General features: G+C 37.2%; 1 protein-coding gene across 1 annotated transcript in view; it reads right to left on the reverse strand.

Annotated features, from left to right (window-relative positions):
• Positions 1-13180, reverse strand: part of LOC145979454 (phospholipid-transporting ATPase ABCA3-like) — a 128805-nt gene that overhangs the window by 19814 nt on the left and 95811 nt on the right. The window contains exons 21-24 of the mRNA XM_083112359.1: positions 11601-11876; positions 4277-4521; positions 3569-3716; positions 1711-1921 (exon numbers count right to left, since the gene is read on the reverse strand). Coding sequence (XP_082968485.1) covers positions 1711-1921; positions 3569-3716; positions 4277-4521; positions 11601-11876 — 880 coding nt within the window. The remainder of the gene's footprint in view (positions 1-1710; positions 1922-3568; positions 3717-4276; positions 4522-11600; positions 11877-13180) is intronic.

The following is a 13180-nucleotide window of genomic DNA, read 5'->3' on the forward strand; positions in this document are numbered from 1 at the left end:
CTCGATATTCAGTAAGTAGGGTTTACCACTCGCCTTCATTGCACCAAAAACAGCATTGAAAACACAACGTCCTGCCGTGTCAATAGTCTCATCGATAGACAGCCATATTTTCTCATGCTTCAACGCTTCCCGAATTTCTCCAATGACCTCATTAAAACAAACTGGCACATAGTTTTTACGTAGCGTTGATTCATCTGGCACCTTCTTTCCCGTGTACTTTTCAAGGAAACCTCGTAGATGGGCATTTGATCAGTTTCCACAAAGGAATATTAGCACTCACAAACACAGAACACAGATCTACATAGAATGTATTACTTACTGTGCATTCAGATGTTGAATTAGTGGACGCGGTAGTAAGCAGTTGTTGTTTCTTCTCTGCTGAAACTCTTTTCTCGCACACCACACAGAACAAAACTGACCCATCTTCTGTAAATACACTACTTCCAAATTCTTGTACGTATTTACGCAACAATACCGCCTTACTTGATTTTTCAGGTGGCATGTTTAACAGAACACAAAATAACACTTACATGTTCTTGAACTCTTTGATACTGACAGCAGAAACCCTTTCCACATAGTTGCCAAGTCGCGAGAAAGGCTTCGCGCTAGTTGACAGTTGTAAAGGCATCAGAAGGCGCTAGATCGCTGTTGTCTAAAAAGCGCTACATAGAATGCTGAAAAAGAACTTTAAAAATTATAGTGTATATTGTATATTAAATTAGTATGTTCGCCATTCGGTTATCGCCGTGGAGTCGAAAGTGAATTTACCAACGATTGTAGGCGACAAAATCAACGCTATTTTCTCTTGATAGACTACGAAATATGCTAGTATGTAGCAATAAAATTCGAAATATGCCTTATCCTTCAAAGTTTAAGATATATGCATGCACAACAAAATTCACTCAAAATATGCACTTATATGCGCTATCGTATGCGTCTCAAAAGACTCTTCACAAGTTCGTCGGAAAGAAAAAAATATTTTCCATAAGTTTTTGCATGCTACATGAAACATGCATTTCGCATATAAATCCGGGCTCTAGTGATGAGTCATAGTTCGAGCCTGAAACAAAGCATCAGAGTATGGAATGTTGGTGCCCTAAATCGGCCAGGAAAAAGAAAAGAAGAAGAAGAAAGAAAAAGGTTCCTTCCGTTGGCAAAGTCATGGGCACCATATTCTGGGATGTGGAGGGGTGCATATTGGTTGATTTTCTTCAGCAAGGTAAAACTGCCAATGTCACACGGTACATGCAACTTTGAAGAAACTGCAATGAGCAATTCGTGACAAGCGGCCACACAACCACAATGACATATTGCAACATGCCAACGCCCATTTCCATACAGCTGGGTGTACAGTACAGGAAATTGAAAAGATTGGCTGGAAAGTAATGTCTCACCCTCTCTACATTCCAGACCTAGCCCTGTCCGACTTTCACTAGTTTGCTCCGTTTTGGGTTACCAAGTTTGACAACGATGCCGATGTGAAGAATGAGGTTTGCCGAAGGTTGTACCGAGACAGACTTCTACAAGAGTGGCATTTTCCAGCTGCCATTAAGGTGGTGCAAATGTGTTGACCAATCTGGATGTTATGTGGAAAAGTAACAAGGTTGAATTTACCATGGGTAGAATACAAATAGTGGTTTCTGACTTTGAGTAATATTGCTTGGCTCATTACTTTCAGCACATACCTTGTACTTAAGAATAACTTGTTACCTGTGAGAGGTGAGAACAATTGATTGTCCTCTGCACTGACACTGCTGGAGGACCTTCCACAGGTTCCTTCTTGACACTGGATCCACACCGCTTGTTGGCTCATCCAGGAATATGATTGGAGGGTCTCCTATTAGCGCTACAGCTGTGCTCAACTTTCTCTTGTTGCCACCGCTGTATGTCCCACAGAACTTGTCACCATATTCTTTGAGGCCTATGTAATATAAAAAAAATCCATTATAATAGCTAGTCATATGAGCATAGTACACGACAAATTCATATACACGGTACATAAAGTCCGTTAACACTTTCAAACGCTTATTGTAAATAAACTATTAGGATTAAGTGACACAGTACATTAGTTGAACGAGTAAAGTAGTAGGTTTTTTATGTAGCATGTGTGGGATCCGTATGTGTATGCCTCTACAGGTGACTGAACCTGGGACCACTTGATTAACAAGCCACTATGCTCTTGGGGAGATTTGAGAGGTTCATCATGTACAGTGGGATGTATGCATATTAGCAGGCAAATTGTCAATCACCATTTCATTAATGTATCCTACAAGTTTTTAAGGAATAGAATTGCACTGATGTTGGTGCAGAGGATGTGAACTGTTTCAATTCCTGAACCTTGTAATAAAGTGAATGCAAGATGATTAACATGAAATTATTATTTGGTGCATGAGCAGAGGGTCGGGGGTGAGGGGAAGGGTAGCTTGGAAGGGGTTTCAGCCCTAGACCTTTATCTGTAAAGGGACCTACCCTGGGGAAATACTAGCTTAAAAAGAGTCGCATAAAAACAAACGATATTTGAAAAGTGGTAAAATTGTTAACCATCTGACATACTTTGGCCCAACAGTTACTCTACAATCAATCAAAAAGCAGGCCTTGTGAATTAAAACTAACATGATAAAATCAGATTGTGAAGGGGCACTGAACATACACATGGACAGGGCACAGGAAGACGAACACCACCACTGATCCCAGATGATGTTAGCTGTATGAATTTCTCAAAATTTCCTTATCAATTTAATAGTCTGGTTTTGTAATGTTCATTGAGCAATAACGTGGAATGATCAGAATTTTCTCCAATGGTTCTTTTTGTCCTAACATCATTGTCAATCAGGCCATATGCAAGGAAAAACATTTGGGATTCAAACAGCACAACGTTTATATTTATAAACATTAAAGTTGCTAACCGAGGCAGTTAATTAAGATTTAAAAACACTTTACATGTAATCTTTCCACCATCTATCAGGTTCTCTCTCAGATGAAGAACTCGGTGGAACCAGCCGGTTCACAGGCTCCCTGTGACAGGTGCCATCGAGACTCCACCCCCTTGCCCCACTGACCAAGGTCTTTGGGAATCTAGGTGGGGATTCACGGGGTAACCAAGCACTCGGAAGTTTGAACCCTCAACCACTCATATTTTCTTGTTTTTTATAACGTTGACCAGCAACTTTAATATTTTTAATATGGAAACAAGGCTTAATTATATTACTGTTTGTATTTATGTTGAAATTAGGCATATTACTTGCGAAACTGAGGCCCATTTTAGTATGATACGCGATCATCTTTCAATTTCAAAATACAAAGCTGACTTCAAGACCTTGTTGGAAACATATCCTCACAATTATTCACTGTTTCCTAGGGTAGGAGCATTTGATTCAAGTTTCCCCATCTGTGTTAGTTTTAAACAGATGTTATCGCCAGACTTACGGATCACCCTGTACAGTCAGGAGTATGTTGCCGTTGTTAAGGACTTGTTTAAAAAACATGCTGCAATTGCTACAATTTACGACCTGCAGGAATTGCAATACAAGTTACAACTATGGATAAAATGTCGGAATGAAAGACTTACCAAGCAGATTAAGCCACTTCTCTATTTCATTGTGTATGCAGTTATCTGGTATGCCTCGGAAATGAGCGAAGAGATGAAGCATTTCCCTTCCAGTAAGAACACTCACAATGGCATCAAATTGAGGACAGTAGCCGATCTCGGCAAGAAACTGGCAAAAAAAGATAAAAAGCATTTTTTACAGAAACATACTCAAATACTCTGATCAGAGAAATATAAAAAAAATAATAAAAAATGGTGAATGTAACCCTAAATTTGATTTATTTTTAAAAAACTGCACTTATTACACAAACTAAAGATTTCCCTTGTAATAGTTCATTTATATAGTAATCAGAGCATTAGGTTTACCCTTGTATAAAGGAGTCGATTTTTCCCAAATATTCACAGCACAATTAAGCAATTTTCCATGATTTGCATAACTCAAGGGATAATTCAGGCTTCAGAAAGTGTCATGTCAGTAAATAAACTCTACATTTCATGTTAAAGAATTTACTTTGCATTTTGTTCATTTTGTGACAAAATATAGTTGGAAAATACACCTCACACCTTTCAAAAACATGAAATTTGAACATTATAGTGTGTTATTTCACATTTCGTATTTCTGTCAAAAACTAAAGATGCATGCCTCAAGTAGATCAGTACTGTAGCGTATGAAACACCTCACAAACTAAAGTACCTAATGGTACATTTGATCGGGAAAAAAATCCTTACCTGCCGCCTGTTGTTTCGTAGATTCGATGCGTACATAAATGCGTTGCCTCTCGTAGGCTCAATGCCACCAGTGAGCATGTTGAATGTGGTTGTCTTCCCTGCCCCGTTCACACCAAGCAGGCCAAAGCACTCTCCTCGAAGTACTCGAAAGCTCACTTTATTCACAGCGGAAAATCTCTTGTAGTCCTTGCCCAGCCTTTGAACCAGCAGGACACTGGGTCCCAATTGCAAGAAATCACTAGATCCTGCAATAATATTCATAATAATGGTAATAATAATAATAGCAGCAGCAGCAGAAGAAGTAGTAGTAGTTACATAACTACTACATTAAATCATCCCAGAAATGAAAACTCAATGGAAGTTATAATTTGAAATAGTAAATGGAATATGTTATGAAAATTTTTAAAATCAAAAGTAAAACTTACACCTTGCACCAACATAATTTATAATAACTTATTGAAAGGTGAATGAAAATTAAAAATCCAAAAACTCAAGATGAATGAATCACACTGACAGCTACAAAGAATGAAAATTTGTTTATAATACACGTATGTAAACTTTTTCATGGTTTCTTGTTTTTATTTCTGGCATATACATTTTTCGCAAAATATATCGAAAATATCAGTCAGCTTCAGGCAAGTAGAAAAAATTGACAGTCATGTGCTAAGCTAGTTGCATGTTTTATCATAATCATATTTTTCACCTTTATATATATTTTTTGGTTTATTTATTTTATTATACCCATACAGCTGAACCCAATTATACATTTTTCAGGGGCCATTGTTAGAATGTAGTGTTGATTAAGAATATATTGTTTCAAAATTAACTATGATTTTTACAGTGATATCGAATATATGCCACAACCATTTTTTTTGTCTAATTCTGAATTATCTGACACGTAAGTGTATTACTTAAAATGTTACTATGATATATTCATGTCTTGGTATCAGCTGAAATCAATAAGTTTTACAGGCTCACTTCAAATACTGGTTTTTGGACAAAAAAATATGTCTACGCACATAAAGGTTCAATTTAATTGCATTATCTCCTTCTATTATTTTCATTTCCTTGTTATTTATTAATAACTTCCGTTCATTGTATACCTATTTGTAAAAAAAATACTATTTGTACAAATTTGTAAATTTAGTTAGTTTTAAATCTTTTGTTTATAAGCGTCTCTTGAAATGCTTATACTAGGTAGTCGCCTGCTGTGTTCTCAGTAATAAATAGGGATGGGCCAATATGAAATTTTGTCCGATACCGATAAATTACCGATATAATACTTACCGACACTTATAACTGATATTCTACTGATCCGATATAAAATTCCAAACAGTCATTAAAGAACCTGAATGGTCCATTGATGTCCTTAACAAATTAATATTAACAGATGAATGCAATGCACATAAAAAGCTGCATATATGGACATTAACTTTTAAGAAGTAGGGAATGATGATTGTATGCTTATAATATCCATAAATAACAAAATGGCAGAATATTGCACTAAATATAATATATTTATAGATATATCAGATCAGTAAAATTATTAGTAACCTTACTGACAAACCAATATGCCTATATCGGTCGATACTGATTAATCTGTCCCATTCCTAGTAATAAATAAATGAATATGAAATTTTAATCAATATCAATTAAGTGTCGATATAAACTTTAACGATAACTGGTATTCTACAGATCTGATATTAGGTAGGAATTTTTTTTTAAAAAAAAGACCTTGGATTATTAATTACAATGATGAAGACAAAGGATAAATAACAAAATTGATGATAGGACATCCGAGCCATGACTAGGGTTCAAATTTGGGACCTCTGGATTCGCAGCATGTGATTTCTTTTCTGCAAGGATTTGTTTTCTCAAAACATTCTGTATAAATTGTTCTCATTTAGGATTGGAGGATATGATTGTTTTTTTTTAACGTTGTGTGCATAGCATAAACAGGAATTTTGGACTTTTTGAATTTGTTTCAAACAGATAAATTTGCACCATATCATGGCAGTCTCGAAGAGGGCAAATCAATGTCGGCCAAGTCACATTTTAATACAGTAAAACTTCTCCTAAAAGACACCTCTGAATAGAGGACACCTCTAAATTACGGATATTTTTAAATTCCCCATCAGAAATACATGGGGTTTAATGGCAATATTACATCTCAATAACAGACGCGGACACTGAAAACTACCTCCATAATGCAAATAAAACTTCTTAATAACGGACAGCCTGAAAGAGAATGGCCACAATTCCTGGAATTCGGCACAATGACCAGTATAATAACGGACATTTATTTTTCCTCCAGGCCAGTCTGTTATTGAGAAGTTTTACTGCATTTGTTTTCTTAAATTTATAGAGGGATCCTTGCACTGTGTAGGGTTTCTTAGTTTGTTCTTGGCCAGAAGGTTCCAGTTTAATTGTTTACCTAACATCATAAATTTTCTATACTTTTTGGATGTGTGTAATTTTATGCAGAGATTATTCGGATTTATCATTGAGAGGCTGTTTTTGGAACTGATGATTAGGGCCCGGGACTTTATGTCCTATAAAACTGCAAAATATGTATGTAATTATGTCATAAAAATTGAAAAATATGTATGTCATGAAAAATTAAAAATGTCAGAAAAATGCAGAAATATTTGCAGTAAAGCCAAAATACACACAACAGTACTTTCGAATTTCCCATTATATGGGATGTCAGTATCTTCCAGGAAAGCGACTAGGGTGGGGGGAGGGGTATTGAATGAAGTCAGAATTTCTTTAACGGAAGAATTTAGCGAGGTTCACTGTAATTTTCCTGTTTCATTTACTATTATGTCAGATTTACATCTTTCTGGCAGCTCACTACAGCTGTGGTAAATCTGACTGATTGTTGTGAGAAGCGAAAAAAGGTAAATAAATTAGAACAATTGAAACTAGTTGATTTCCTGTCCGGTGATTCTCGTGCCCACACAACAATGACAGAGAACATTTTTTCTCAATGTTCGCATAGGTATCAATTGTCAGCGGAATAAAAGAAAAGGCGGTATTATTGTTCTGTACTAGTTGGTAACAAAATACGGCATCTGCTCTTAATTCCTTCGTTCGTAATTTCCTTTTCCTGCCATCGATAATACGAACTATCTATTGCGCTAAAGGTACGAAGAATAAATTATAAAATAACCTATTACATTCAAGATAATTATGAACTTATACAGAAATATGTCTTATTACAACAAAATTGAAGAAATATGTTGTAAAAACGAAAAATTGCTAAAATATGTCAAAGTCAGTGGCGTACGCAAGGGGGGGGTTACCGGGTTTAAACCCCCCCCCCTTGAGCTCTTGAAATATTATGGAAAATGCTGTAGAAAAAATTAAAAATGGCTAATTTATCACAGTCAAAGATCTGCGACAGTAATAATAATAATAATAATAATAATAATAATAATTTGGATTATTATTCCCATGCAGCATGAAGAAAAACACAACATTCCAAACACAATCTAAGCGGCCGCAAAGTTCAATTTTGCAATTTTCTTTTGCAAAAAGTCGCGCAGTGACTCTTGCGAGAATTGTGAAAATTCCTTGCTTCGTCCTTATTGCAAACGTTCTTCCCGGTACTGATTTTACATCCCCTTGTGAACTCTCAAGTGATGCTGAGTCTACATCCACATAATTAAATAATGTCGAAGAAGTCTTTTGTGAATCACCTAGAAGGGATAAATGTGTTGGAATGTCTATAAACTTACTTTACAACGAAAACATAGACTCAGTGGAATTTAGCAACATGTATTCTCGCACTTCATCATCACCCTGGGTGAGTTCCATAGGTAAAGGTAATGTAAATTCCCCCGTGTATATAGCACAGTGCCATGAAGTCACACATAGTGGTGTGGTGGGCCCCAAAGATTCTTGATTCGAACTATTTTGCAGGTGATGTGATCAGCACCATGCTCCGACAGCCTTCATCCCCCAAGGTTGCTCTCAGATACCCATAGGCTGGGTGCGGAGACAAGGCTGGATAAATTCCAACCAATTCCGGGAATCGAACCCGGATATCCCACGAAGTTGTCAGACTAGACCAGCGCGGCTCCTTGAATGAGTTTCATATTTCGATTATTTCAATAAATTTAATATATTTGCTTGTTTTTATGGATTTTCTTCACACTTAAAATGTCTCACTTATCATATACAAATAACCGTTGACTAGACAATTATTTTGAAACAAAAGAATTGTAATTTTGTTCTATTTCTTTCATAAATAGCAGCTGCATTAGTAGTAATTAAACTAATTAATTAATTATAAGAATTATTAATTAATTTATTATTATTATTAATTAATTAAAGTATAATAAAACAATGGTAATGTGAATTTGTAGAAAGTTTTCGAGATAACACCCCCCTTGATGAAATCCTGCGTACGCTACTGGTCAAAGTACCAGGTGTATAAGCTTAAATCTGCTGTTTGCTCATAGATGGCGTTAGTGAGCGTATGAAGCTACCATGGGCATGCCATACCTGGTGTTTGTATGAGTTGGACATCTGCCAACACGAATCAGTGCACATCATCAGCACGTGCATACAACAACAGACAGTGTTCCTGTGTTAAGCATGTCTAGTTTTGTGCCAGAAAAAGAGCATATGCGGGAAGCTCTGCTTTTCTGCTTCCATTTGAAGAAATCGGCTGCCGAATCGCATCGAATGCTTGTGGAGGCCTATGGTGACAGTGCTGTATCAGAAACAACATGCAGGGATTGGTTTCGTCGGTTCAAAGATGGCAGTTTTGACCTGAGCGACAAGATGTGTGAAAATCAGCTCAGGAAGGTTGAGGACCATCAATTGCAGGCTCTTTTGGACGAGGACGATACCCAAACGCAAAAGATGCATGCCGAGCAATTGGGTGTTACTCAAGCAGCCATTTCCATGCGTCTACGTGCCATGGAAAAGGTTCAAGAGATCGGAAAATGGGTGCCGCATGAATTGACCGATCGGCAGCTGGAGAGACACCAAAACACATGCAAAATCTTGCTTGCCAGACAAAAAAGAAAGTCATTCCTGCATCGGATTGTGACTGGCGATGAAAAGTGGATATATTTTGAGAATCCTAAACGCAAGAAATCGTGGGTTGATCCCGGCCAACCATCAACATCTTCCTCGAGACCAAATCGCTTCGGCCGGAACACGATGCTGTGTGTTTGGTGGGATCAACAGGGTATCATCTACTTTGAGATGTTGAAACCTGGTGAAACTGTCACTGCCCACTACCACCACCAACAACTGATTAAATTGCACCGTGCTCTGTGTGAAAAAAGGCCGGATTATCAACAAAGACATGACAAGCTGATTTTCCTCCACGACAACGCCTCATCGCACACGTCAAGACTGGTCCAAAACTACTTGGAGACGCGCAACTATGAGGTTCTACCTAATCCCGCCTATTCACCAGACCTGGCCCCTTCCGACTACCATCTGTTTTCGTCGATGGGCCACGCCCTTGCTGAGCAGCACTTCGATTCGTATGCAGACTTCCGAAAATGGCTTGATGAGTGGTTTGCCTCGAAAGAGAAGGACTTTTTTTTGGCGTGGTATCCACAAATTGCCCGAGAGGTGGGCAAAATATGTAGCTCACGAGGGCAAGTACTTTGAATAAATTTCTTGTTTCTTTCTATGAACAAACCATGTGTTTTTCTGACTACAAAACAGCAGATTTAAGCTTATACACCTGGTATGTCTTAACAAGTTCGTCTATTTCGGCTGATATTCATGAGATATGTAAAGATCTGACACCAATATTCGATCCGAGACCAAATATAAAATATATATTATAACAAAGTCCCAGGCCCTACTGATGATGATGAAAATAGACTTATGTAGATTTATTATCAGACCATTTGTTGTACACCAGGTATTGATGGTGGCTAAATTTTTGTTAAGTAATGCTATTGCAGATATTGACTATTCTCCCATGGAGGCCAGCATCTGAATGGCTCATTAACTAACTTAACTAATGAATGTAATGAGTTGACTGCAATGAATTTTGTCTTAGGATAAAGAAAGTATATGTAGACATTTGATTGGGGTTGAGCCAATACCACTTTGAACTGATACCGATTTTCTCACATTCCCATCGACGCCAATGCTTGAAAATTGCAATAATTAAAAGTTGTTGAAAATATTGATTAATATTGGTGGGTAAGTATTTCATTTGAATTATATGAATCAATTTACCAATAATTTTGCTTTAAAATACTCAAGAATTACATGAGAATATTAAATTACATGTTGTTATCACAAAGTACTTTGGAATACTTTGAATTTTGCCTAACTTTTAGGATAATTAGACTCCTCAAAAGTGTCTTTGCGGAGCCTGTGAAAAACCAAAATGCCGGAAAAGCATCAGTAAATACACTCAAGCAATATCTTCTGATACCGACACCACTGGTATCTGCCAATTGACTCAGCAGTACATTCGATTAAAAAAACAGGTTGCTTGTATTACACTTTTATATTCATAAATTTAACACTAAATTAAGTGGGCTACATGGATAATTCCATGTAAAATCAACCAGTGCATAAACCTTTGATGTCATCATGCCCCTGACCACCTTTACCCCTCAGGGTTTCCCCCAGGTACCCATGGGGTAATTCCATGCCAAACGATCCAATGGTGGTTGCATGACCATTTTAGAAAAATTTCATTTTTTGTACATACGTTTGTACATGTTTCTAGATATCAAAACCAATGCTCAAGGAAATTTATTGTCTTTAGTTCTCCTGGGGCAGCCACTTTTCCAACATGGCGCATGGCTATTTTTGCTCATGTAGCACTTTTCAGAAACCTTAATATCTCAAAAACCATTAGAGCTAGAGACCTGAAACAAAATTCATATTGAAAAGGCTTTCAAAATTTACTTCTCGCAAAAAACCAAGAATGTTGTATATCAAATGAAAGCCCTCTTCATAAGCTTTACAATGAGACCATGCCCAGTCTTGTAGTTGAAACAGGTCTCTTGCAAATTATATTTAAAAGTTTCAGCGGTGAGCAGTTTTTGGACAATTTTGTGAATTTTTAAAATTCAATAACTCAAAAACCAGCAACATGGAAAAAAAATATTTTCTATATTTCAGATGATAAGAAATGTGTATAGCAAAAATTAGTCAAATCCATGACATCAAATTCCAAAATTTATTTTTTCTGGTTTGATTTGACATGGAATTACCCACACATAGGAATGCAGGACTTCGAAGTTATCTACAACTTTATCAATAAACAGGCATATTAGCCAATACCAATAAAAGTGTAATCTGCCCCATCCATAGAAGAAACACTTACTTGAGGCTTGCTCGTCTATCTTCTCCTCTTCTGCTAGCACATCTTCACATGTTTCTATGTCATCTACTGCACTGCTTCTATAAATCTTCCCCTCTATCCAGTTCCGCAACTTGGTTAAGCAGCCACACTCAATGAGCAGCAGAATGGCAAAGTATATCACAAAATCCAAGAAGAGGAAGAACACTTCTTTGCCTACACCTTCATCGCTTGTCGATTCTGGCCAATGCAAATATGGCCGAGTCACATGGCAAGAGCCCCTTGCTTCACAGAGATTCTCTGAAAAAAAAAAAAAAAGCATCACTTATACTGCGTGTAATAATAGGTATTAGTTTGTTTTCACAGGGTGGCTGCTACTCTAGAACCATGACAAAATTCAAGTACAGGGTGGGCCAAAAGTCACAAATGGGATATAACTGTCAATAACTTTTTTATTGATCATTAGTTTCCAATGAGATTTCACAGACTTGAAGACCAAGGATGGGAGATTGTTTACACTTATGTGTGGAATATAATCTCAGGTAGGTGTCCGCCATTATGGGCCTCATAGATACGGGCCCTGTGTAGCACATGATGCATGACAGGTGTCAACACTTCTGGTCCGAGTGCCCATATTTCTGCACGAATATCGTCCTTGAGCTGTTGTAATGTTTGTGGTTTGTTCACGTACACTTGATCCTTCAGAAAGCCCCAAAGAAAATAATCAAGCGGAGTGAGGTCAGGCAAACGGGAGGGCCAGTTGATGTCAGTGTTTCTCGAGATGATGCGATGGACGAATATGGTCTTCAGAAGCCCAATTGAGGCACGTGCCGTGTGTGCTGTGGCCCCATCTTGTTGAAACCACATCTCAGGCATGTTCTCCACTGCAGGATGCACAATAGTGTCAATCATGTTTTGATATCGATCATGGCGGACATCTACCTGAGTAAACATTGGAAACTAATGATCAATAAAAAAGTTATTCACAGTTATAACCCCTTCATGACTTTTGGCCAACCCTGTATAATTCCCAGTTTTCAAGGCAAACTTTCAATAAACTCAAGGCCACAAACATGTATTTAAAATATATAATTTAAGGTGCGGAGTTTACATTTGCTATTTCACATACTCAGATTCGAAATACATCTACAAACGGAAGTCACAAACATTACAGGATAAAGTAATTTACAAACAAAATGTTAATTGTATATGAATTTCACACTCAAATTTACCTAATTAACTTCAAGATATCTTAGTTTAATTTTCAATCTGTTAGATAGATTGTTTAGCAAAGGACACTAACAAAGTAAACGAATTGTGAGAATTCTGTTTTATTTTCCAGGCAGCTTTCTTTCCTTTTTCTTTCTTGGTAGAAATAACACCTCAACTGTGGAAAACGTGCTTCAGGGCATTAATAAATATGTATGTGTACATTCAATGGGACTCGGAATAATAAAAGTGGCAATTTTTCATGTCTACGGAGAAATATTCATGCAGAATTCCTGGAGCCACCAATTCATGCAGAAATCCTGGAATTCAAGGAATTTCCAGTGGGTAGCCACCCTGCTTCAGTTAATAAATCGAGGGTAGCTGGCCACTCTAGA

Source organism: Lepisma saccharinum, chromosome 26 (assembly GCF_977018435.1).
Source record: "Lepisma saccharinum chromosome 26, izLepSacc3.1, whole genome shotgun sequence".
NCBI lineage: Eukaryota > Metazoa > Arthropoda > Insecta > Zygentoma > Lepismatidae > Lepisma > Lepisma saccharinum.